At 37.5% G+C, this 27,383-nt stretch overlaps 1 protein-coding gene across 5 annotated transcripts in view; it reads right to left on the reverse strand.

Annotated features, from left to right (window-relative positions):
• Positions 1-27,383, reverse strand: part of TCF12 (transcription factor 12) — a 162,290-nt gene that overhangs the window by 105,187 nt on the left and 29,720 nt on the right. For all 5 annotated transcript variants that reach the window (XM_054387921.1, XM_054387920.1, XM_054387918.1 and 2 more), the window contains exons 3-5: positions 15,705-15,778; positions 12,531-12,599; positions 1,250-1,352 (exon numbers count right to left, since the gene is read on the reverse strand). In XM_054387921.1, the coding sequence (XP_054243896.1) occupies positions 1,250-1,352; positions 12,531-12,599; positions 15,705-15,778 (246 nt within the window). The remainder of the gene's footprint in view (positions 1-1,249; positions 1,353-12,530; positions 12,600-15,704; positions 15,779-27,383) is intronic.

Here is a 27,383-nt window from a genome sequence, read left to right on the forward strand (position 1 = left end):
GCCTATTTGAAACAGTATTGGGAAGCTCCACACTGCTTTCAAAGTAACTAAGGGAAAGTACAATTCAGCTTTACTGTTTTCAGATATAGGAATCATTGGCCAACTGATACTCACTCTTCTTAAACAGTCTACAAATGGATATTGTCAAATTACATATTTTCAGGTTTATGTATGAAGGTTTAAACAAAACTGTTTTGACTGGCTCTATTTCAGGGAAAATTGAAGTAAACAAAGACTGAGCAAAGTAGAAAGATTTCCAAAAGAAATTGCAGACCACCAGGATTTGGATTTAGGTAATCCACTTAGATTACCATGGCTATGTCTTAAAAGGACAATACTGAGATCACAAAATAGGTCATGTCTACAGGACACAGAATTTATGTGAAACAATGTCAAGTGTACAGATTCACAATTCAGCCACGGAGTCGTCCCTAAGTTTAAGACTTGTCCCAAGACTTGTCCCATGTATTGGCAAACAAGAAGTATTTTGGTACCAACATTTTTATGCACTAAATTGGAATAGAGATGAAGAGTTTCAAACAATGCCATCTAAACATTAACATGTTTCCAGTAACATAAACATGCAGGCAATGAAGAAAAAGCTTTCATTACCTAATCCCACATTACAATACACATTTTGCTTACTTATTTTTCCAATTTCAAAACCAGAAATCGTTCAACACCCACAGTCCTAGAAACAGTACCACCATGTGCCTAGCAAAATAGGAGTTCACATCTATTTCTTAGATCTGACAATGTTTCTAACACAAGTGTCAAAGAAATGAGAAAATTAAAAATGAGAGGTAAACTCTTGAAATATTTAACTCCAGAAAAGCCTAAAGTAAATTGGGAGGTTGTTCAAAATCAATAGTGTTAGAAAAGTTAATTATTTTTATTAAAATACACAAATTAAAAATTGCTATGGATGCCTTCTCAACTAAAGTTAGGCAAAACGGAGCCTTAAAGGAGTTTACAATTTACAAGTAAAATGTAAAAATCAAATCAAAATATATCATCTTTCTAGATTAAGTTAAGAAAATCTAGGTGTTTCCCTTCTAAAAGTCATGGACAAAGGCCTTTACAAGGAATTTGCCTAACATAAAAAGATTTCAATACAAAAGTCAGTGTTGCTAAAAGAAACAGAAGAACTTCCAGATGCTTGACACGTCAGGCCTAGACAAGGGAAAGAAAAATGTCTTTCTGACCGAAGAGGCTTGGAGGGGATACTTGTAAAGAATTACCTACTTACCCATCAGATTTGAGTTCATGAAAGGTGTTGGGGACAATCCTTCATGGGGTCCTAATCGACTGTCATTCAAGTGATCACTGTAATGAGGACTGTCTGCAAAACCCTAGAGAAAAAAAGACCAGAGTATTAAACAGATTATTTGGCAGCCCAGCTAATTGAGTGCAATGACACTTTCCTAATTAAATGTGCAGAGTCACAATTGGTCATTAATTACAGAAGTTGGCTTTCAGGTCTATCTCATAGAAATTACTCCTTGCCTACATTTTACTTTCTCCCCCATCAAAAAGAAAGCCCAAAATTTCTTAATAAGATGTGTCCTCCTGAACAACATTACAAAAAACTGAACACAGAGATATTTTGATATTTGAATCCTCTTAGTCTTAAGTCACTAACCACTGAGAGGATAAAATTAGTCTGAAGAACTCCCAACTGATTTTCCCCCCCAGCCCAGATTTCTGTTTGTATTTAAAAAAAAGGTCAGAAAGAGTCACTGACATTAGGAAAAAATGTTACTGAAAATGAGAAAAAGAAATTCCATTTCCCCTTGCAGCCTGCTATTAATGGTACACATTAATAGTCGTTTTGACACTATCATATTACTGAACAGCATAGCTCACTGACAAAAGGTTTCCTTCCACATAGAAATTAAACAAACAACTTTGTCACATGATTTGCAAATAAGCACTAAAACTGAAATACTGGTTTGCACTTTTCTAGCATAGCATAGCGAGCTCAGCAGGCTTGGAGTGACTCTTAAGCAGTCAGGAGACACTAGCTTACTGAAAGCTTGTGCCAAAGGTATAGAGACAGAAAACAAAGAAGCTCTAGGATGTACATATTATTTAATTAACACAATTACTTAAAATTATCTTTTGGAGATTTCAAAGTGCCTTCAGCTTTTCTATATAAAGGCATGAATAAGATCTCTGCATTTCCAACTGATGAGGTGCACTGAATTACTTATTCTGTACCAAAATACAACAGACTTGCCACTCAAAATTGTACCTCCTTTTGTAGCCAAAGCTTTGAAAAACATTTTGTAAACCTAATCTTACAAGTTCCACTTACTCACTTCTTTAAGTCTAGCAGAGAGTAACTTAAAGCTTAGGCCTAATTAGAGGGTGGGGAGTGGAACTGTTCACAACTACCAGAAACAATCCCAAGTGCCCTGGGACTGTAAGATCATCAATCACTGAACATTTATCATTTTTCCAGACTGCAGGCTCACATCCAAGACAACATTAATAGGGCTGGAACAGGCCTCACTATCTTTGCAGGCATGCTGACAGTTCTACCAAAAGGCTAGTAACTGAGGGCTAAATAACTGTCGAATCTTACTGCTGCTTATGGATGCATGTCACAACTCTAGCTGCTATTTGACTTCAAAAGTAATCTTCTGGGAGCCCTAACTCCCAAATAAGTATTTGGCTGACTTTATCAACTTTAGAATCAGTGATACACATGTGATAGGCATTCAGAAACAATCTTAGTGACATTTACAACTCGGTTATGACCACAAGGATGTCCTCTGGTAACCATGACCTAGCCGCGTCTGTCAGACAAGCAGCATGTAGCAGCAGCTGCTGAGGAAATGGAGTGGCTCCTAGCTAAGGTCACCACATGTGGTTTATTTTTATGCTGAAATGAAACAAAACAAAACAAAACAAAAATCAAACCTGAATAAAGAAACAAAAATTTGCAAATAGAAGATTAAAAAAAAAAATAAAGCTCCAAAGTAGGTAGCCTTCTGTTTGGCACTCTGCTTGTACTTGTTACTGCGTTATTTTAAAACCTTGTTCCTTAGACCATACTTAAATTATATTTTTCTTTTTAAAAGAAAGAAACTAGAAAGGACACTCTTAGTGATAAAAGATAATCCATATCTCAGACATTCAGAATGTGGCATGTAGACAAGCCCTAGAAACTGAAATCTTCAGGAGATTTTTATTTACCAAGTAAATAATAAAACTACTGAAAACATAACAGGGTAAGACTTAATTCACACATGGTTACACATCATGCAAGACAATCCACTTCATGCCCAGGATTACCAATGCTCCTCCCCAAATTAACATTGCATATTCCTCCCCAAAACCAGAGTAATTGGAGAAGTAAACAGTTTACACAGAAAGGAATTTTCTCTCATTTAACTTCATAAATCCTTCAAACTAATGCCCTACATCATCTTTTTCTCATATACTGTTTCAAAAAATGCACTTGTATCAAATTACCACAGCATCAATGTTATAGTCCTTTACCCTACACAAACTGACTACTTTACCTAGCTGAGAAAAACTCCAAGTAGTTCTTTACAATTATACAGCCATAGAAAACATAGCATTTACTGTAATGGAGGAAAATGTACTAAGATATATGCAAGCACTTTAAATAGAATTTTTTCTTCTTTACTTGAACTCAATTTCTAACTACACTTGTCAGGAATCTCATTCTTTGTCATGCATATCAAAATTTACATGTGTGCAAAGCATAACCACTCTCAGCCTTCATGTACAATGGCGCTATGTAAAAAAGATCTTAACTTGACCAGCATCCTTGACACAAGTTATTCTGAGTTTTAGTAATGAGTTATGGATTATCAGCTCAAGCAGCGGACTCTTGTTTGGGATTAGAAACCCTGAGCTGCTTTCCACATACAACTCACCCACACTAAATGAACACAAAATAATCACAAACTTGAAATAAAATTGCATTCCTGATACCATTCCTTGCTTTCACATCTGTATTGTTAACTTGCATAACAAACAGCATGAAGTTCTACTGCAAAGAACTGTAATCAGTCATAGATGAAAACTTCAGAAGCTTCCACTAGTTTTTCTTAAGTTACTAGAAGATTCTAGTTGCACAATCAAGGTTTTAAAAAAAAAAAAAAAGCCTACTGAATAAATATGACACTTCAAACTCACAATGTGTTTACTGCTTAAAGATTAATGCAATTGAGAGCCTTAAATAGCCTGTCTGCAACACCAGCAAAGGACAGTGGCTTATAACAAGGTACATCCCATCTCCAAGACCAAATAACAACGAGAAAAACCCATCATCTAGCATCTGAACTCATTCCTCATGGCAAAAGCAACAGAAGGGGGGGGGGGGAAGATGATGCGTGGCTATAAATTATAAATTCCTAACAAGGCCCCTTTTCAAATCTGTTTTAAAGAAGACTCAAAAATACATCCTACCAAACTTCATTCCCTCTTTCAGACGATGGAAAGAAATTTCAGTTCATAAAAATGTTTAAGACTACTCTCTGGAAATGGACGTGATCCTAGCTAGATTGCCAAGCAAAAACAGGAGCTAATTAGTTATGTGCAAATCTATTTCCCCTCTTGGGAAGAACAATTGATAATATTTTCCTTTGACGTGACTCTACTGGAATGGGCTGGTGTTGTTATTCTTTGGACCACAGGTGGGCTTCCAAGGCCTTTTGGAGGACTGCTACCTACTGTTCCCCGTGAGACAAATTTGACATAGAAAGGCTGAAAGGAGACACTCTGTGCTGAGTACACATCCCCATTTCCGCCACCTTTGTTTCCCAGAAAACATACTTAAGGATTAGTGTGCATCAGAGTGCATGTGAGTATTTAGCAAACAACTGGCAAAAAGTCTGCAAAACTGGATAAATTTATTTCCTGTTCTCAGCACCCTATTCTGAAGAGGCTGCTCAGGGCATTTTTCTGTTTACAGAAAGAAAACTGGTTGTGAACATGATTAGATGCCATAACTGTAAACACAAAACCATACATAGTAACTACAAAAGCAAGCTTTAACCTTCCCAAAGGAAGACAAACTTTTTCTTTCTGCAGTCTTATAGCCCAAATAAAGTCTAATGGGAGCTAAGTGATCCCTTAGAGCATTTTGTATTGTTGACACTGTTTATTCTGCAGAAGGCCTCTCCCTGGATTTCAGTCTCACTGCATGTTTGTGATCAGAAAGATTAAGTCAGATACTCCTACAAATATTGCTTACTAATAACACCAGTCATGAAATGTATCTGAAAGATTACTGCTATTAGCACTGCAATTTAATTGAGTAGCCAAGGCACTCTCAACACTGAATGGTCTAACATTTAATTAATTTCTCAGGTATCTGTACTGGATTAGAGTGACATCCTCTAATAATTCCAAGAAATTACACGTATCAAGAACAAAAAAATTAAAAAGTAGGGAAAAAAAAAATCTACAGTTACAGTATTTTCATTCCCATTTCTTATGGGGAAAATGCCCCAAGTGTCCAAGCAATTTAGGTTTTATCTGGATCACGAGGATTTTCCAGGCACAAGTAAGCCAACACAGCAAAGCCAATTACATTTCTGAGACTATTAACAAAATCATAAATAGCCGTATACAGGACATTTGAAAATTACCTTAGAGAATTCTAGAAGGCCCAAAAGAAGAAACTGAAGAACACGAGAAAACAATCGCCTTACTAGGCATGTTTATCCTAGCAAACATTAACAAAAGGCCTGACACAGTGACTCTATGCCCCCTCTTAACAAAAGAAAATGGTAATTAACCTCCTAAAACTCAATGTCTTTTGATGACCATTAAAGTTGTATCATTTTGGTTTAACTTAATCACAGAAGTCACCTAAGAACTAGCCAAAAAGCTTGCTCAGTTCACTGTTCCTACCACTTCTCATTGCACTGGTTGCAGGCCTACTGAAGGCTTCGTCCTCTCCCTTTTGCCTTTACAACAAAAACGTAAAACTATTGTCCCTTAGCAATTATTTTCTCAAGTCACACCAGGATTTGTCCACACATATACAAAACTGTATTTCTGACTCTAACTCAAGCTGCGAGGTTTTCAGGTTTGTTTCAGTACAACATCCTATTTCCTCTTCAGGGTACTAGTGAAAAAAAATAAGGAGACACTAACTACATGGCACATGATTTCCCAATGGATTTATTGACTTCATGGAATAACTTCTTCCTGTACAGTTAACTGCTTCACAGCATTATTTGCTGAAGAATAAGAGTTCTTCTCTTTGTTTCTTCTGCCTTGTCCCCAAGCCATCTCCTACATCAATCTCTGGGACTAGACCAAAAAAAACACTCAGTTGTGGCTTATAACCAAGCTGCCAAATCAATAAATGGGTATCTGCATTTTAGCAATTTATAATATAGCTTAGTTATCACCTCTAGTTTTATGAGATTAAAATCCCACTAAAATTAATGGTTGACTTGACAGTTTGACTTGGCTACAGACCAAAAGATCGAAATTTAACAAATGCTGCTTCCAGTTCACTCAGAATCCCACAGAATTATCAGTTTTGGAAGGGACCTCAAAGATCATCCAGTTCCTTGAGTTCCATAGTTTGGCTGACCTTAACTAACAAATATTGTTTAAAATTCAGAAATACTGAGGTTTCTTCCAAGCTAAATTTGGATATGATCATATGAATGAGGCAACGGTTATCTAATGACTAATGTATAAATCAATGACAGTGAATCTGCTACTGAAATCCATTTTATTTTGGATTATTTACCCCTCCAAACTAATCTAAGAATGCTAATGACAAATGAAGCAGGGGAAAAACACAAGGCAAGGAAGCGGAAAGAGAAGGTGAGATGCAGAAACAGTGACAGACAGCCCAGAGAGACTCACTACACCTGGGAACACTGTGGTGAGTCACTGACAGAGGATTACACAGGACGCTCTGGGCAATAGCCATACCAAGGTGTCCTAGCTAGTTTAAAAGATTATGTATTATGTGATCATGTATGTTTCCAGAAATAAACAACTATTGTGTTTCAGAAACAGTATTTCCAGTCAGTATTCTTCTATGACTTCTAGACCCAAAACCAAGCTGCGTTGAACGCATAGATCAGGAAGAACCTTGCAAAAATGAAAGCAAGCTATAAGAAAAGAAAAAACAAACAAACAAACATGCAAAGAAGTGTACTATTTCTTTTGGCCTTGAAGATCACCTGCATTGTATTCAGTTACTTCAACCAAGCACCAAGAAACATCACATAGTCACAAGCCATGGTACAACTCCATTTAAACCACTACCAGTCTTGCAGCAAACTATTAATTGGGAACAGTGTTGTTTCCAGATAGTCAGCAAAATGTATTCACCACGAAGTATTCACCAGAGAAGAACAGAGAAAGACAGAGCAAGACTGAAAAATTTATACATTCCCAAGTATAATTCTGTGGCTGAACATCATTAATCAGCAATGTATAAACCTCTAATGAAAAAAAAAAAAATCCAACCAACTGGCACCTAAAACTAAAATGAAAAGCAGCTTCTTCAACAACCATATCTTTTCTAACTCAATCAGTAATAAATGCTTCCAGCAACCTACTTTTCTCTGGTGTAACCAGCATCTTCTATAAGGGCAACACACACAAGTCTGTCACAGATCAAACAGAAAATCACCTTAACTTTCTAAACAGGGAAAAATGCCAAGTGTGGAACAAAGCAGACTGATGATGATGGAAAGCTCTCCATCACAGACTCCATTTGTGCCATATCCCAGCCCTCTGCAAACAGGCAGTATAACAACCACATCTTTATTTATTGTCTAAGAAACTTGTATGATACTTACTTAACAAAGGAATTACTGTAATTAGCTGATAGATATCACCCAACTGCACTAGAAATAAGGAGCTGTAGATTGTCTATTTTTAATTCTGATTCCCCTTCAATATTAGCAAGTTTTAACCAGTATTCTAAAGACAGAAACATAACATTATACATTACTTGGTTATCCGCTACACAGGGGGTGGGGGGGAAGCACATCACTATCCCAGATTCCCTGGGAAAACTCAAAACAACTAACTAAACCATTCAGAACTTAAACGTAAGAACTTGCTATGAAGAGTGCTGCCCATAAATCAAATTATAAAGTAAGCTTCATTTGCAAATGTGTCCTATGCACCGAATATGGAATATTTAATTTTGGCTTTGATTTCACACTAAATCACCTACTTACTTAAAGAATCTATATCTGAGTTAAGAGGTATAAAATACTATTTCAAAATTTGCTCTCTCATTACTATTATTTGACTTCTTTGCAAACTGAAACTACTACTACCGGTGGGGTAGAAACTGTCTGAGCACACAGCATTCTGGGTTCCAATTCATATGTGAGTTTTACATAAAACAGAAGACATAACCTGTTGACAACTTGTTGACTGATGCTACAAAACCATCTGAATCTAGCAGTGTTATCTTGATTAGTTCAGCTCTGGCTTCAAGGAGACATATAGCAGAATTACATAAATGAAAAGGAGAAACTGCATACTCAGTACTGAAGCTAGGTTCTATGTTAAATCAGGTCAAAAACACTCACAGCTTCTAGTGCAATGTACATGCTAGAAAATACTGAAGACATCCACAGTTCAGATTTTGGAAGAAAAATACCTTTTAAATGTGAAAAGTATTTTTCACATTTAAAATTTTGTGTGTATCTATAAGGAGACTATCCAGCAAGGATATGTCTTATGAAAAATACTTTTAGATTTGCTTGATTTGGATACAGCAATCTGAACAGATGAAAAACTAGCTCGCTTCTTTTATTGCAAAGGCATGTTACTACAAAACTGAAGCAATAATGAAAACCTCACACGGCATCATTCTTCATGAAATAAAAGCAATCATTGGCCACGCTGCAGTAAAAACTACAGCAGAAAAGTATTTAATTTAAATATTTATACCCAAAAAAGTGATCTGTTGCGAGATTTGACTATAAATTGCAACTCCCAAATAAAGCGGGAAAGCTAAAAAGTTTGGACACGTTTCACAACAGGAATACAAAACTATCAAGTGCTATAGGGCAATATATTGTGATGCAGCAAATGTGACTTGGTTCAAGTACCTCAGAATTTGCTTCAAAGAGCTCAGTAGAGCAAGGCTTTAAAAAAAGCCACATTACAGTCTTCTGCAACATAGACTAAGAGCCAACTACCCTCCTAATACAAAGGATTATCAACACGCAAAAATATCTCTAGCTCTGTTTCACTCAGATAAAGGAGGGCCTTGCATACATTGATGAGAAGATATTCACAGAAAAGCCACCACTGCTGCACATGAAGCAAAGGTAAGATTGGACAGGTAGAAGAAAAACATGCACCATAAGAAAAATTTTGACACAGTACTGTTATATGAACTTCAGTAGCATAAAGAGTAAGGAAGACCATCAGCACTTCGTAGAATTCCACTGACTCAGTAATAACCATTCCTGAATTATTCCTCTAACAAATAAAGCTTTCCTACTGTTTTCTTCTCCCCCCTCTCCAGTATATTTTCAAATGATTCATTTGTTTCAACAAAACCTGTTTTGCACACAAGTCACTAATGTCTCAGTGTGTACCTTATCACAAATTTAAGATCATCACAACCAATTCTAATATAAATACCCACTGCTCTTTCAGTGTTAAAATAGTATTTAACAGTTCTAGGTGATCCTGCTCTAGCAGGTGAGTTGGACTGGACATCTTCAGAGATGCCTTCTACCCCCTACCATTCTGTGATTCTGCAAAAAAAACCCAAGATTCTTATCTAAAGTTTTTTTCAAGCTTGCAGCGATCCACAGCCTTTAATGTTAGACCAAACACTACTGGAATATGCCTTTTTTTAAAAGTATCACCAAAAACACTTAAGTAAATTAAACTGCTACAGAAGACAAGAGAAGGATATTCCATGAGTTAATTATTGATCATAAGATTAAAATAAGACATCAAACACCCTGCCCCAAGCACAGGAATCAACGTTGTATTCACGGTGAAGTTACTGCTATGTTTTCCACACTTCATAAAAAAACCTACACTTGGGCTGACATTCTTCAACAATTCCATGAACACATGTGCTGGGGCACACCCATCCTGGATGGGGCTGAGAAGAACCCAGCCCCAGGTGGACAAAAGAAATTTAATCTGGGGAGGGCTTGGCCCCTCCCCTGCTGGGAGAAGGTGGTCCCCTGACTCAGAGGTGGTCTATTCCACTTCCCCTTCCTGTCCAGCAAGCCTGTAAAAGGGGCGGATATCTTGCTGCTCTTCCCTTTTTCCTGCCTCGTCTGCTCGAGTGGATTTCTTGCTGCTGTTGTTGTTACTGTCTCCTGCACCGGACCACGTGGCTGGGGCCCTTTCTCTCTCTCAACTGAATCCACCGACATCCAGGGGAACACAAGGCCATCCAGGCTTGGTTTTGTATATTTTTTCCTCACTTACCCTCATCCCTCACCTCTGTAAACCCCCCCCTGTTACTGATATATATATATGTAAAAAATTATTTTTTCCTTTTCCCTTTTGTGAAAAAAGAAAAAAAATTACTCCTCCTACTTCCAAACCGACTTCAGAATATTTCTTTCACGAATTTATTTCTTTCTTTTCCTTTCCCCTACCCCTTTTTTTTTTTTCCTTTCTTCTCTCTCTCCACCCTGCCGAGAAAAAAAAGGGAGAGGGGCAGGGGGAGGAATTTATATCTATTATCATTTGAGCTCCTAGACTCAGAGCTCAAACTACCACAACACATCAAAAAGAGTGAGTTAACAAAGACATAGTAAGGTTTGCTGATAACAAACAAGAAAATCAACCAACAAAAACAAAGCAAAACAAGAAAAATGACCACCAAAAAAACCCCCCGCAACTTTAAAATAATCTAACTCCACATTAGTGCAGTTAGTAAAATTGTCCATGAAATTGTCAACAAAACCTCAGATAAACTTTGCTTTAAAAAAAAAATGAAAGCATGTTAAAAAAATAACTCAATGTTCCAACAACACAGTAACTACTGTACCATGTAAGAAAAATCTTACTAATTTTTCTACGTTTTGAGATAGCGTTGCTTCAGAGCCCAGTGACAGTCAAAAAATGCGAAACTTAGTGATGAGTAAGAAAGGAACAGATAACCAAGGCAGAAATTGTTGGCTTCCTCTCATCATGAATAGTATATACAGTAATAACCACCCTAACTCTTAAGTTACACAGAAGCAGAAAGATTCAGAGAATGGCACCAAGAACTAACCATAAGTTAGATGTTATTACACACAAATAGAAACCAATAGATTATGATTCTTCAGTTCACAACAGACATACAAGAGGAATGTAAATAAAGAAGTTTGTGGAAAATAAAAAATAATAATATTAAGTACATCAACAACAATCAGTCATTATTATTTAGAACAGAGGAACATGGTGGAAATCTGTTAAAAGACAAAATCTTCACTATTTTTGGCACAAAACACTTATAATCATTGTTAAAACTGTAATCAAAGTAAGAAAAATTCACAGCTTGCAGAGAATGAGTCCACCAACAGATATAAGAACAATCTGTCCAAAAAATCTCCTAAGCCCCTAAGTGTGGGCTTTGCCAGGAGACCACAACACTAAACACTACAGGCTGTCAAAATATTTGCCCTAATCTTGCACTCCTTCTTTAAGCATGAGTGCTGGACATTATCAGGCCATTAATACGGACCTGAACAGACCTTCAGTAGGAGTGGGGAATGACTGCCTTTAGTCTGCCTTCCACCATGTTACTTAATGAGCCTTTGACAGGTGTGTATTTAACTACCTCTGAATTCCAATCATCTTTAATTGAAAATTGTTTTATGAGCCTTTTGGAAATATGAGCCAATAATGAGCCAATAATTTAAATTCTTATGTAATATGGTCATTTTATTGTGACCTTTAAAGGAAAACTGCATTAGTAGGCTACAAGTAAATTTAAATTTATCTCTGGTTAGGCCACACCTTGTGTACTGTGTCCAGTTCCGGGCTCCTCAATTTAAGGATGATATTGAGACACTTGAACGTGTCCAGAGAAGGGCAACGAGGCTGGTGAGAGGCCTTGAGCACAAGCCCTATGAGGAGAGGCTGAGGGAGCTGGGGTTGTTTAGCCTGGAGAAGAGAAGGCTCAGGGGTGACCTCATTGCTGTCTACAACTACCTGAAGGGAGGTTGTAGCCAGGTGGGGGTTGGTCTCTTCTCCCAGGCAACCAGCACCAGCACAAAAGGACACAGTCTCAAGCTGCACTAGGGTAGTTTAGGCTCGAAGTGACAAGAAAGTTCTTCACAGAAAGAGTGATCTGCCATTGGAATGTGCTGCCCAGGGAGGTGGTGGAATCACCATCCCTGGAGGTGTTCAAAAAAGGATTGGACGTGACACTTGAAGCCATGGTTTGGTTAGTCATGAGGTGCTGGCTGATAGGTTGGACTTGATGATCTCTGAGGTCTTTTCCAACCTTGTTGATTCTATGATTCTATTCTATGAATAAATACATAAGTAAAAATCACACACAAGATAATAAGAAGTGCTACCTCTTGAGGTTTCAACTTCTCCATGTCTGTGGAGAGGTCTGAGCTTTTTCCATGAAGACTGCCATTTTCCTGTAAACAGATAATTAGTAAGAACAATAAGGCAAAAATAAATTATTGAAATTACTAGAAAAAGCACTGGGTTTTTCAGCTCAGGTTGAACATGTATGACAAACGTAACAAACTCTGTGTTAATCCTTACAAGGAATAACCTAGAAATGTAAAAAGCTACGTGCATCATTTGCCCTGCCTCCTGAGAAACTCCAATCTATATTCTGAGACCCACAGGCTCACTGTAGCTCTTCCCTAGAATCATCTGATTTGGAAGCATATGAAGTAGAATCAGAACTTTATTCAAAATTCTGAACCACTTGTGTAATGTATCTCATTAGTTAGTAGAAAACAAAAAGAAGACCATACATCTTATCCAAAATTTATGTATACAAAGATCATTTAGACCGGTAAATGAACTCAGGTGCTTTTTCAAGTCATTTCAACATAGGAGAGAGATTCCTTTGTTCTATTTTTTTGTACAACACAGCCATGGGAGAACTAATTTGTCACTCTTAACCATTACCAATTCTGTATACAGACAGTATATATTTCCAATGTTTATTACTTCTTTTTTCTTGGTGGAAAACACGGCAACAGAGTTATCCCGTAACAGAAACTCAGTTTTCTTTCAAAAGCAAAATATTGTCATTTAAGTGACATGTCAGACAACCATTTAATGCTTCCTTAGAACCTCGACATGAATGTTGTTTTCTTCCCTAACCACTATCAGAATTTTTAAGTGAATTGAAGACCTGGGCAAAAATCTACATTCATCAGCAAACCCTCTGAATTTGTAAAAATACTCAGTTTATGATAACCTTTACTAGCCTTTAGGATTATGAGGGGATAGCTCCCCCCAAGACTTCTGCTCCCAACACAGCAAAACTATAGGAAAAAAACAATTTTTCAAAAAGAGAAGGCAAAACATACAAAACATTGCTTTATCTCTCAAAACAGATTCTTTAATTTTTACTTTATAAATGAAGAAAATGTGTATGTCAGTATTTGGTCTTCTCTTCTTTTAAACTTTAGTGATGCACACAAAGCCACACCATAAAATCATTAAATTCAGCCACAAATACAAGTAGAGAAATAAATCTACAGGTCAGAATTTTCAAAGTCTCAAACTTCAGAAAAAAATTTGGACAGCATTAACTGCAATCCTCCAAAACTAAATATACTTGATAACGTATTTAGCTTGATTAAGACCTATTAAAAGAGTATGATCTGGTTTAAACAAAAATTAATATATTTTCTTTCAAAATAATAATTGGTTCTTCAGAATGAACTCTCAGTACCATCTCTAATCACTAATGCAAGAGAAAAAAAAATCATCTGCACTTAGCTAGCAGCAGAAGAAATACTTCAGTAATATTCTGGGGATAGATTCTATCAACTCTTCCCAATATATTCAGTTTGGCTACAGACCAACTGGCTTTAGCTGAAACTGGCCTAACAGATTACAATTCTGCAAGAATTGTTTGCTGGGAAGATTTTTTTTTAGTCTTGCTCTCTTTTTTTTTTTCCTTGGTTTTGGTTTTGTTTTTTAATATAAATTATTTTAACTCCAAGCTACAATTGCTGATGGGACAGGGACACCTAACACACAAGAATTTAACATCACCCTTTTCCTACCATCTTCCACAGGGCTCAATACAAATCCACATTTATATTTGTTTTTCTTACTGATAGACCCAACTAGCACTAATGTCTTCCCAATGATTTTAATTTCTTTCGTACCTCTATTCGCACAATAACATCTGCCTTTATTACCATCTTCAGAGTTTTATGGTATAATCTGTACAGGACTTGATGAAAAAACCAAACACCATCCAAACACACAAAAAACCCAAACAACAAACCAAGAAAGAATTTTTTTTTTTAATTAAAAATTGACCAAGCACAGGAGGCATCCTCATTCTGGAACATTAACTTGCTGATCCTCTAACAAAAAAAAATACGCAATTAATATAGCCACACAGTCACTGAATCACAAGCTCAAATTCCTAACTCACAACTGATTGAAATTTATCAGCAACATTATAAATGAGTGCCAAAACACCAAACACTTACAAAAAGAACAGGAGTTAAAATTATGTAGTAAGATTCCATTTCGAATGTAGGAAAAAAACTTCCTGTAGAACTGTAGAAAAAAAACTGAGCTTTGTGTCTAAAACTACAGAGGATTTTTAAAAAGAATGTCTAATTTCTATGTTGCACAAATTCTTCTGAAACCCATAAAGATGTTCTGTTGTTTTACATTAATTTATTTACAAAAGATCAATAGAAAAATTAGGACTTCAGGGGGTGGCAGGGAAAAATCTAATGCTCTTTTCCAAAGTCAGACTAAAAATGTCCAGTGTACTGGACAAGACCTTGCAGGTTACTCATTTCAATCCACAGCAAGAGGAAGCATGCAAAGATGCAAAAGCACTAGCACAGCTCTGCCTCAAGGGTAGTGAAGTCATAACAGATTAGACTAGGCCCAGCAGTTATGCTATGTATTTCTAGTAATTAATTCATTAGGTACTTAGCTCAGTGGCTTTTTAGGGAGTAGATATTCATAAAAAAAGAAAATTGAACAGATAAAAGGGAATGAAATTTACTAAGAGGTAACATTATTTTAAGATGTTAGATACTATCAAAAAACTTTAGTTCAACAAGCAGGATGGATTAAACCGCAATGGAACAGGAGAAAGTTGTTTAAAAAGAGAAGACTCTCTCCAACATCATGACGCAGCACATAGTATAGCTGGCCAACATTTGCCATGGCACAGCACATAGTACAGCTGGCTAACACTCATGTAGAGGCAAGCATACCCCACCCTACACTTTGCCAATAATTTTGCTCCTAAGTAAGTAATCAAGTTAAAGGAAACATGCTCATCAATCAAGTCTAAAGTTATGTATGGTTTACTTTCATAAATTCTTAACCTACATAATTCTGAGCCTTAGAAATCTGAACCTCTATTGCAGCATATCAAAGTCATTGAAGTCTCTAAAAGATACTAATCTGTGTATTTAAAAGGATCTTACCCTTCAAAAACATTGCCAAATCATCTGCTGATTTTCATTGTACATTCCCATAAACTTTCACTATGAATTATTACATGGGAACCTTACCCTTGAAGGTTCATATGAAGGACTTGGCTGACCACTTGTTCCCCAGGATGTGGCACCTGTTCGCTCATCCATACCTAGTAAAAAAAAGAAAAATATCGACCTAAGAAAATATAGCAAAAGCATAATGTTCTCTGATGCAGCCTGAAAGCAAATTCATCCACTTCCATACACTTAAATCAAATTCATCTGCTTCCGTATACTTAAAGCAGTATTTCTAAAAACTTAAGAAGAACAGTTTCCTTGTTAATGAAGCTGGCTACAGAACAACCTACTCATTTGGACACCTGCAGCTGTAGAAAACAGAAGCATAAAAAGTCAAGAAGATTTGCCAATCTGCAGCGTCTGTCCTACCCGATCCGTAAGAAATTAGCATGAGTAACAAAACAAGCACAAGGATGTTAGCCTGGCTTTTTGCACAGTCTGATTTATCCTGCATCTTAAGCACTGAATATTGTAGCACATACTGTGAAACATACACTTGTTATCTACTCTTTGCTCTCATGTCTTGTGTAAGTATTGTAAAATGTGCAAAATGATTTCCCTCACTTGGTCCTTAAACAACATGCAAGATTTCAGCATAAGGGGAGAAAAAGGCAAGACAGACTGGTTGTATTTCAACAGCCAAAAAACCCCAGAGACTCATGGAGTCTGCTCTATTAAAATAGGAATCTTTTAAAACTGTGTAACGGTTCTTTCAGAATCAGTTCCCTTTATGCAAATCCAGGTTACAGCTCAAAAAGGGGAAGGAAAAAATAGGGAGATCTTTGAACTCAGATTATATCTCCTCTGTATTATCTAGCCAACAATTATAAATACTGTTGCCAGTACTTTCTCCAGTTACTTTCTATGTGAATTTAATTGGTCAAACCATCTTTAAACTACATTCCAAACAAAGTAATTGCAGTAGTACTTGAACTCCAATAGCAAATTCAGCCATATAGGATAAGGTTCCTATTCCAGCAATTAGGTTGTCAAGTATCTGTATCTTTTTTTTTTTTCCAATGGGTGGAACACTTCCATCCCAAATTGCAGATTTCCATGCACTCTGGCCTATAAAACATAATCCATTAGTTTCCTGCCACCCAAAACTTCTCTCAGTTTTGATAGAGTATAAAATTTTTATGTGATATATAGTATACACTATTTATGAAGCTTTAAAATGTCATCATTTATAAATAAGAACTAAGTGTGACAATTTATAAATGAGCTGAGTGCACATTACTCCATAAAATCATCCCTAAACCTTAACTTTATACTGCAACTACGAAATTTTCATGCACATCTCTCAGACCAGTCACACTACAAAATAAGATGCAAGGAAATACTGTAAATAACTACCTATGGAATAGTATTCTAATTATTATTTCCTTATGAAACATGGTTTATGAAGGTAGGAAATACTGTGTGGACACGCGCTGTGTGGACAAACGCTGCAGAAGGCATGTTAAACTGAAAGCACAGTACAATCACCCAGATAAAAACTAGACACCTTTTGTGTACTGCAGGAAAGATCCTCAAGGCTGGAAAAAGTTGTTTTAAAAATGCAAAACCACCACTATATTAAGTCACCCATTTGGGGAAGTTTGCTGTGTTTTGCAGCTGACAGTATTGTTGTTGTTTCATTGTAAGTGATCCAGGAGCTGAGCAAAAAGTCGTGGCTGGCACTGACAAAGGCAAAAGTAATCTTTTGGCACAAATGACTCTTTTCTGCCAGAAACAACAGTGCCAGTAATCCTCTGATTATTGTAACAAGTATTCCATTGCTTCAGTGTCAAAATGGGAGGCGGGGTATATGACGGCAAAAATATCTTTCTGTAAATTTTCTGCAAGACAATGTCTTTGGGAAAGCCTGAGAGACAGCACCTTACAAAAACCTGTTTAGGAAGTATGTCAGTAAAAAATGGTTATGCATAGCATGTTTAGATCCATGACTCCTAATCAGTAAAACATATTTGTTCAACAATTGGAGTCAGTAGGGCAGATGGATTTATGTTAAGACTCTGAGAAATCAGCACATGTATAGCTGATTTTTTTTCCTATTTTAATTCTATGCAAAAAAATTGCTTGAAGACCACTCTAAAACAAAAATGTAACAGCATAAGAGGGGGAAGAAAACTAATTTCTGAATAGTTCCCAGAATTATTTTTCTTCTAAAAAAGCTAGAGTGGCTATAGCTATGAGTAGTATGCAGTACCAACACACTTCCTTTTTTTCTGTTAGCTTTTTCCTCCTCTTCACATAGCAGTTTTTCTTTCTTACAAGCCAAAATGGGTTTGCAACAAGACCTACCGTTTATTCAGAGATTGCACAAGGCACACACATTCACACTTCAGAAGCTCCATGAAGGCGACAAGGAAGAATTTCATACGTTGCCTACAGAATGCTGGCACACTATCTCATAGCCATTTGACATCTGGATTTGACCTGGAACACCACCCCTGATGCCCTCAGCCCCCATCAGACAACACACACCAAATGAGCCAAGAACTGGCCGGCCAACAATGCTCAACAAGGAAATCAGATACGTGCCTACCACAGCGCTCAAGGAATCCATTCTGGTTTGCACAACAGCTTTTTTCATCAGTGACAGATGAAAAACAAGCAAGTGCTTCAAGAAACAGAGACCCAGACAAACTCTAGCAGGCTGGGAACAAACAAACACCCAACACGTACAGCCAAAAAGTTAGCTCTCCGTGAATGAGCCAGGAGCATAAGATACACCTTCCAGAAAGGAGAAGAGCCTGAAGTGGGCAACAACCAGTAAAAAAGAACATGAGTCCTCTATGATAATAAACTCAAAAGTCTCAAAGCAAGTGTGTCATCAAGAGGGTTTAAATGTTTTCCTGGGAAACACAAAACAGAATGGAGGAACTATGGGGATCATCACCTTCATACAAGCCCTTCCACAAGGAAACATAGTGTCCAATTCCAGATACCAATAACTCATCACAGACGTCGAAGGGAAAATTGTGAGAGTTAACAAAGCACTTAAAAGCATACTGCACAGGGAAGGGCTGAGGTATCTCACTGTTTAGGTGATGGAAGAGAGAGGGCAATTAGAAAAACTAAATATTATAAAGGTCTAATAACCCAGACACATGCAGCCAGGCCGACGGCAGTATACCAAGGTTCTATACCCACTTCCTTTTTTCAGCAGGCATGGAGGATGGAAAGTTATAGAAATGACTTGTGAGTTGATTTCATGGTTCTCAATGAAAACTGGCTACTTCTAGCAGATATACTGCAGTTTAACTAGGGAGTAATTCAGTAAGTTTGATCTTTGTCCAGGATGATTCAGCTGGCAGTCTGTGGCTGGTCTGGATCACATGGCAGCTCAACTGCACTCATCACCACTGTCCCAGGGAGGACCAGCAGGACATTGGCCCTGCCCTTGGGCAGCCACACCGACAATGCACAACAAAAATCCAGGAGCACAGCCAGGCTGCAGGAAAGGCTGAGTGCTCCCTGCTCACCTCATGAAGATTCGGCCAAGCAGTCACAAGGACGCTTTCTGGCTCTGTGCACTGAATTATAAAAAGGCTTTACTTAATGTCACTTTTAATATGGTGCCATGAGCATTTCAAGCTCTTCTAGAAGAAAAGCTGAAGAAATTTGTTGCCTCATTATTTCAACATACGTATTCATTCTGAAGAGAAAATGGTTCAAACATTCATATAATAAAAAAATTGGATCTTACAATCAAACTTAAAAGTTGTTGTTCTTGCCGATATAAAATAAAGGTACCATATTTAAAACTTATTTCAAGAGACATGGACTCTAATGTTAGTGTGAAGATAATATACTTTATAGGGTTACCATCTGCTATGATGTTGATCAAATAAATGATTTGACCAAAAAAAAAAAAAAAAAATCACATTGTAGATTGTTATACTAGGTACTGAAGGTATGAGTTTCTATCTTTTATAGCTTCTTCATCCAATTTTGCTTCAGAGTAATGATATTCCTTCAGATACGAATCGGCAACTGAAATCAATTGCAAAGAGCTAGAGCACAAATCATACCAGTCTTCATTGTATTTTGCATCTTAGACACCCAAACAAATCAATCTACCATTAGACCCCATATTGCAAAAGTCTGTTGTGAAGTATGACACAAATGACTGCCTAAAGTTATATTTTAGTTCTAGACTTTCTACTAAGAGAATGAACTTGATGAAGAAATACTACCTCAATCAAAAACTTAACATTTCAATAGGTTAAGACTAGTTCTCAGCCTTTTCTGGTTGATTCCCAACAGAAAATATTTCTCATTTTATAGTAGATCTAATATTTTTAATAAGGTAATAATTTACATTCTAACAAACTACCTCAAATGTGCAAGTCAAATAAACAAGATATAGCTACAGAAATTTATTACTGGATTACCAGGGTGGGGTGGACACAAACTACTCAAAACCAAAAGCAGCTTTGAGATTTTACAAAAGATGTCACATGGTGGACTTAAAATATATGAAGCTAGGGGCATTAATCAAACTGAGAAGAAAAATGAAACCCAGGCGACCTATCCACAGTCTAACCACTTAAGTGCCATGTGGATAAATTTAGATACAACATTTTAGTTCTATCTGCCCTCCCATCCTCCCCCTCTTCTCCAAAGGAAAAGCAAGGGGAAATACTTTCTTCTAGTCAGGGAAGGGGAATGTGGGGTGGGGAAGAAGATAAAAGCTTCAAATCTCAATCCATACTGTTTCTTGGAGAACATATTGATTGCCTTAGAGCAAAGTTCTACCCATGCTTCTGGATCAAAAACGAAAGTTCACCCCCAGTAACAGAATTGGTTATTAGAGGCACCTGTGGGAATAGCAGAGCAATAGCCTCTTTTGTACCTTTTGCTCCAGAAAAAAAAAAAAGAAAGTACTGTGGACACGTTACAGAAACACTATGTTGAAGCAAGGTTTTCTGATACAAACACTGAACTCGGCAATTCCTTCAGAAAGCTTCCCGAGATAATGTTACTCGATTGCATGATGCTGCTCACTCTCCTCCATGTACAGAACCACGGCTGCAGACTGTACACTTAATCCATCATGTAGTCTGAAGTGAATTTTCCAGGTCTTAACCATTAGTTTGAACATACTTCCCCATATACCCAAGTCAGGTTTGCTACCGTAAGAGTTGAGGCCGTTAAATACCAGCCTCTAATGGCAGACATTTAAAAGCACAAGGATGCGCTGCAGGGATTGAAGCCACTCTGAGGCAGTGATTACCTCCATTACTAGCCATAAAACACTAGCTTCCATTTGAATATTTCCTTTGTAGAGATCAGTTTGTAAGCTCCATTTGAAATATCAACAGTGATTTATAATAGTAGCAAATAAAGTAATCTACCTTTCGGAAACATTTCTTAATACTAGAGAGCCCCAGAGCATATTTGACATTGCAAAGAATAAACATCCTCTATGGCAGTTATTGTTGTTAAAAACCTACATTTTTATACAGAAAATTATTTGCAAGAATAGTATTTTCTCAGGTCAGAATACAACTTCAAGGCGTACACTTAAACATGCTGATTTGGGAAAAACAAATTAAAGCTTTTCATCAGTTTAACAGCGTCTATTAACATAAGAAGTCAGTACCGGTAATACAGTTCCTATATAACCATCACATATGTTTTAGATTTGTTTTGACTCATTACCTAAATATAATTTAGTATTACCCAAAAAAGAAAAAAAGGCAATTACTACTTCTAACTTAATTTTAGAAACAATCCTATTCATTTCTTGTAATAGGACCCATGTATTTCCTACAAAGAACATTAGGTTATTGATTCCTGTAATAGCAGCACTCTTACAGAAACGTCAGTCGTTACCTGCTTCTCTTTCCATGTACTTTCTGCTTCCTACACTCTTAATCACAAACACACCAAGTAACCTGGCATGACCTGGACACCTTACAATACAATCTTGCTCAAAATTTTTAAAATAAAAATAATTCAAAACAACAAAAAAGTGTATGTGTGTGTATGTAAATATCCTTATAAATCCATTGTAAAGCCATTATTTAGCCTGGGAAAAAAACATTACATTCAACTTAAGGTTACAATTCTGAATGAAAAATGTAAATACTAATCTTCATGGTTTATATTCTGCATAGAAGTAATATTTACAGATGTGCACACAGTATATTTTGAAGCCTTCCCAGTTACAAATGTGAATAAAGCAAGCCAGCTTAGTGACCAAGCCTTTATCAGGGATACAACTCAGAGCTTTTATTCACATGCAAACATGAACACAGCTAAACTGCTAACTGAACTGCATCACGCTGCTTATTTTCTTCTTCACATTCAGCCATGAAGTATGAGATTCAATAGCTCTAACAAGCAAGTCTGAGCCCTATGAAGTATCATAATAATCCATTCTACTGTCAAATTTTCCTGTGGTTACTTCAGTTATGAGTCAACAGCTTTAATATAACTGCACACTTCAAAACATTTTTGGGGGGTTTTTATATACACATATATATATACACACCCCCCAAATCAAGGCCAGGATCACAAGACTGCACACAGCAGGCCAAAAATATTCAAATACAATCTCACAGTCAACAGCTACTGTTACCAACTGCGTTATGACAGTACAGAAAACTGCCAATTCAGGCAACAGGACACAATATAAATCCGAGTTAGAGCATGAGGCACTAACTCTCATAAAAAACAAAACCACTGCAAGCACAACAGCTTTTCTAACAATGTGTCTTAAAATGTTTAGAAAATTTATTGTCAGTCATTTAACATTCCACAAGGTGTCCAGAAAACTCTGACCCTCTTGAAAACAAACTCAAATATCAACCTGAGGGCAGTATCCTTTCATGCTGTTGAGGATTGTCATTCATCTTTACACATATACATTTAAAATTATCCAATTGCAACAAATTAAAAGTTCTTTGCTGACATTTAGATAATCATTAATGCGTTAATTAACATTCAAATCTATTAAAGAGCCTCCTGTGCACCATGTGCATAAAAAAGGTTTAAAGCAAACTACTAAAAACTTCCAAGAAGCATCTCTACCTGCATTTATACAGTTAAGAATTTGAGTTGATGGAAGTCCACATTAGCCTACAATATGAAGGACCATATTGTTTTTCCCAGTATGCATTTTGTACTAACTAGTGCTTCCCCTTCCATAAGCTAGATGGAATGTAGTAAAGTTCTTGCCAGATGTTCTCGTTTTGCAGAGGTCCAAAACCAACAGTTCTCAATAATTCCATTACTTCCAAAACTTATAGCCAGAGTCCTGTCTGAACAAATGATGGAGATCTGGCACAGAGCATACTGCCAGCAACACTCTCGGTTTCCTTAAAAAAAAAACCTAAGCAAGCCCAAAGTAACAAAAAACCCCAGACAAAACAACCAAAACCTAACAAACAAACAAAAACCACCACAGCCCACACCAAAAACCTCTTCCTCAACACTGAGACATATAATTTTGATATTTTGAACCTCATTCTTAAAGTAAGGAAAATATTAAATTCTCTACCAAAGGACAGAAATCTGTCTTTCAGTTTCCCAGATGTCATTGTATCTGCCCAAGTATTTGCTGAATCAAGCTCCTTGCTGCCTGGGCTTTTAGCTGCCTGCTGAGACAGGCAGGCAGGCTTTGTGTTGACAGCTCCCTTAGCGTGAATGGCAGTAAATGATGCTGTGCCCACAACACTGGAAAACTGATACGATACAGTTCGGTCTCCTACATCTAACAGCATGACGGAAGAAAGGCTGCTGCCTGATATTAACAGACCTTGCACTAACACGTAGCAATGTCTGAGGGAGCCCAGTTTATCTTCAACTCCCAAAACGTTTGTTTTGGTTTGTTAGGTGCTTTCACTCTTTCCCTTTATTTAAAAAAGAAAGGCTATTCCTCCCCCCTTTGAACCAAGATGGCTCACCAGAGCTCTTGGAAATAAGTTGTCTGACATATGTATGTACTAGTTTCTTCCTTGATAACCAAAAGGTATTACCTGACCTACTGATTTCTGCTGCACTTCAGGATCAGTTGAATACTGCTAATATCCACCTACTCTAAGAACTTAAAGTAGTATTACAGTAACAACACCACCACACACGTATTTTTCTATTCCAGAAAATATCTACTACTATATCTGAGCCTGATGTAAAGAGTCAAAAAATATCAGTATTTGCTAGATAAAATTTCTCTGACTACTTTTTTTAGAAGAAAGACCTTTTTACTCCCCCTCTTTTAAAGACTTCATTGCTCTTCCTTCTATTTCTCCTGCTAGTTTTTCATTTAATACTCCATAGTCTGGTTGGACTGCCTAACATTTCTCCTTGGCTTACATCCTAAATATCACACTTTTTATAGAAATGTGAGTTTTGAATGTTTTTCTTGTAACAAGTGTTGCATGAGCTAAAACACTCTTAATAAAATGCACTTAGAAATCATACACACTCCAGAAAGAGAGCTTAGATGGAAAAAATTAGAACTAGAATTTATATTCAAATAAGCCCATTTTAAATTACCTTCCTTCTCTAGTGTTACAGCTGGAACTGACATACCTGTTGCTGTTCGAAGTGCATTCATGCCTGTTTTTCCTTTTCAAATGAGGAAGAGTTACTCTTTGACTAAACAAAAAAAAAAATGCTGCTGCTTCTCAAAGTATGCTGTTACAGCAATTCTGCAGGTTATAGCTAGAAAACGTTGAAAACCAATGTGGTAGACAGTCTGTGGCAAAAAGCATCCTTACCTGGTCATTATCCTTCTTACAGTAGCACAGTACTGAACACCTCTAACATTAACTTGAATAGCCTGCAGTCAAAAAGCAAATAGGAATCGATAACCAATTACTTAATTCCTCCTCCTATGATGCTTAAAAAGCCTCCTTTCTACAAAAGAAGATTTCGAGGAATATTTAATGAGAACACAGAAGCCAGGAATTTTACATTAAAATCAGGACAAATACTGTAAATTTAGTATGACAGGTGAGTACGAATAAGAAGTGGAAGGATACTAAACCCCTTCAATCCCCTAGCATTACAGAGAACCAGTCAGTGACAGCCCAGCCAGCACAGCATCCAGCAGGCACCTTAGCCAACATGCAGGCTATAGCAATAAAAAATTTCCTCCTGCTAAGTATGCCTTCAAACAGGCAAGCAACATTTACCACTCCTCATAGGGGATTTTGATGCAGGAGCCATTACCACACAATAGCTTAGGTCAAGCTTTATGTATGCAAACACAAGCCTATCTTCCTAAGGGCTGGCTGCCACCCAAAGGAGGTCATCCTGCTTCTGTTAACATTTCCATGTCCCCACTGCCCCTTGCCCAGATTTTATGTCTTCTTCTCTCATATTAGCATCAGTGTTTTGTAGGGTCCTACAGTAAATCAGTTCAGAACAAAGCAGTAGGAAACAGAACCATATAAAAAACCCTTGTGGGTTACTGGCCATATTAGCTCACAGAAGTATTTCGCTACCAGGCCAAAGAACACCAGTGCTGGCAGAAAGGAAGGGGAGAGCACCAGGTGCAGACAAAGCCAAACCCAGGGTTGCGTGCAGCAGCAGGGAAGCCAGTCCATCACTTCTCCAGCATTCTCTAGCTCCAAGATGAGCTATACAAACCCTGCAGTCTACCTTGGGAATAGTGGCTTTACTGAACCGTTGATATAATCATAGAATTGTTAGGGTTGGAAGGGACCTTAAGGATCATCTAGTTCCAACCCCCCTGCCATAGGCAGGGACACCTCACACTAGATCAGGTTGGCCAGAGCCACATCCAGCCTGGCCTTAAAAACCTCCAGGAATGAGGCTTCTATGACCACCCTGGGCAACCTGTTCCAGCCTCTTTCCACCCTCATGGTGAAGAATTTCTTCCTAACATCCAATCTGAATCTACCCATTTCTATTTTTTTTCCATTCTCCCCAGTCCCATCCCTACCTGACACCCTAAAAAGTCTCTCCCCAGCTTTCTTGTAGGCCCCCTTAAGACAGTGGAAGGCCACAATAAGGTCTCCTCAGAGCCTTCTCTTCTCCAGACTGAATAGCCCCAACTCTTTCAGTTTGTCCTCATAGGAGAGGTGCTCCAACCCTCTGATCATCCTTGTGGCCATTCTCTGGACACCTTCCAGCACACCCATATCCTTCTTGTAATAGGGGCTCCAGAACTGGATGCAGTACTCCAGGTGTGGTCTCACCAGAATGGAGTAGAGGGGGAGAATCACCTCCCTCGACCTGCTGGCTGTGCTTTTCTTGATGCGGCCCAGGATGTGATTGGCTTTCTGGGCTGCAAGTGCACACTGGTGGCTCATGTTGAGCTTCTCATCCACCAGCACCCCCAAGTCCTTTTCTTCAGGGCTGCTCTCACGCCAGTCACTGCCCAGCCTGTATCAGTGCTTGGGATTGCCCCAACACAGATGCAGGACCCTGCATTTGGTCTTGTTGAACCTCCTGAGGTTGGCTTGTGCCCACCTCTCCAGCCTGTCAAGGTCCCTCTGGATGGATCCCTTCCCTCCAGCATGTCTGCTGCACCACACAGCTTGGTGTCATCAGCAAACTTGATGAGGGTGCACTCAATGCCACTGTCCATGTTGCCAATAAAGATGTTAAACAAGACTGGGCCCAGTACTGACCCCTGAGGGACTCCACTTGTCACTATGCCAGTGTGTAAGAAAAATAACTGAATAAATACATTTGAAGTACATCAAACACCAATAAGGTTCATGAAATATTAAAAATATTGAATCTGCTCAGTGTCAGGGTAGAAACATGCTACTGTCAGAACACTCACATGCAATACTTCATCATTCACTTGCTAGAATTTTCACCAAAATTTAAAGTAAATTATTTTGAAGTAAACGGCAACAAGCCCAAAGATTTTTTCCTTTTTTCTGTAACTGAAAAGACAAAAAGGAAGATTTTTTTTTGTTTGTTTAAAGATTAAGCACTTTTTGAATTTTAGCCAGAACAAGTCTTGGGTTCCATGTGCCAAATAACTTGTTTCAAAAAATTACTATAGCCTACTCTCTCATTTATATTTTAGAGTCTTACGCATTGCCAAAATAAGCCAATTTAAACACACTGCCTCTCTGGATGACAACTTAAAGTTTAAATTTTGTTGGCCTTAAATCCTGTATTCAGTTCTCTTTATGATACTGCTTTAACCTCTGGCAACAGCATTCAGACTTCACTTGAATTTGCATTTTACTTTTTTATACTTCAGTATTCCAAAAAAATGGTATTAAGTGTCCAGCTTTGCTCAGCCACTAAAAATAACTTCCTTGCATGTATCTTAAGATGTGAAGCTTATATGGAAAAGGCCATACCAAGTAATTAACTACAGGTATATATCTGCAATTTGGACTTGAAAAAAATACCTCATAGATTACAATATTGACTTTAAATTAGAGAATACAGATTGTCATTAGGATTTTCTTTCTTGCTTGGCTCTTCTTGTAAAAAAGCAAGTAATAAATTTGAAGCCACTTCCTTCTCACATTTTCAGTCTCACTGTTGAATTTTTAAACATCAGGGGCATAGCTTGCCTTCAGTAAGATATAAATTCTTAACCCATTATCAAGAAACCAGAACATTGTATACTCTTCAGTCCCTAGATTTCTTTAGCCTAGCTTTCATCTTCCTAAAGGACTCCAAGTCTATGATTATCTTAACTTTGAATCTATTGTGAGAGAAACAAGAGAAAACTAAAAA

The sequence above is a fragment of the Indicator indicator genome, chromosome 16 (genome assembly GCF_027791375.1).
Source record: "Indicator indicator isolate 239-I01 chromosome 16, UM_Iind_1.1, whole genome shotgun sequence".
NCBI classification, from domain to species: domain Eukaryota; kingdom Metazoa; phylum Chordata; class Aves; order Piciformes; family Indicatoridae; genus Indicator; species Indicator indicator.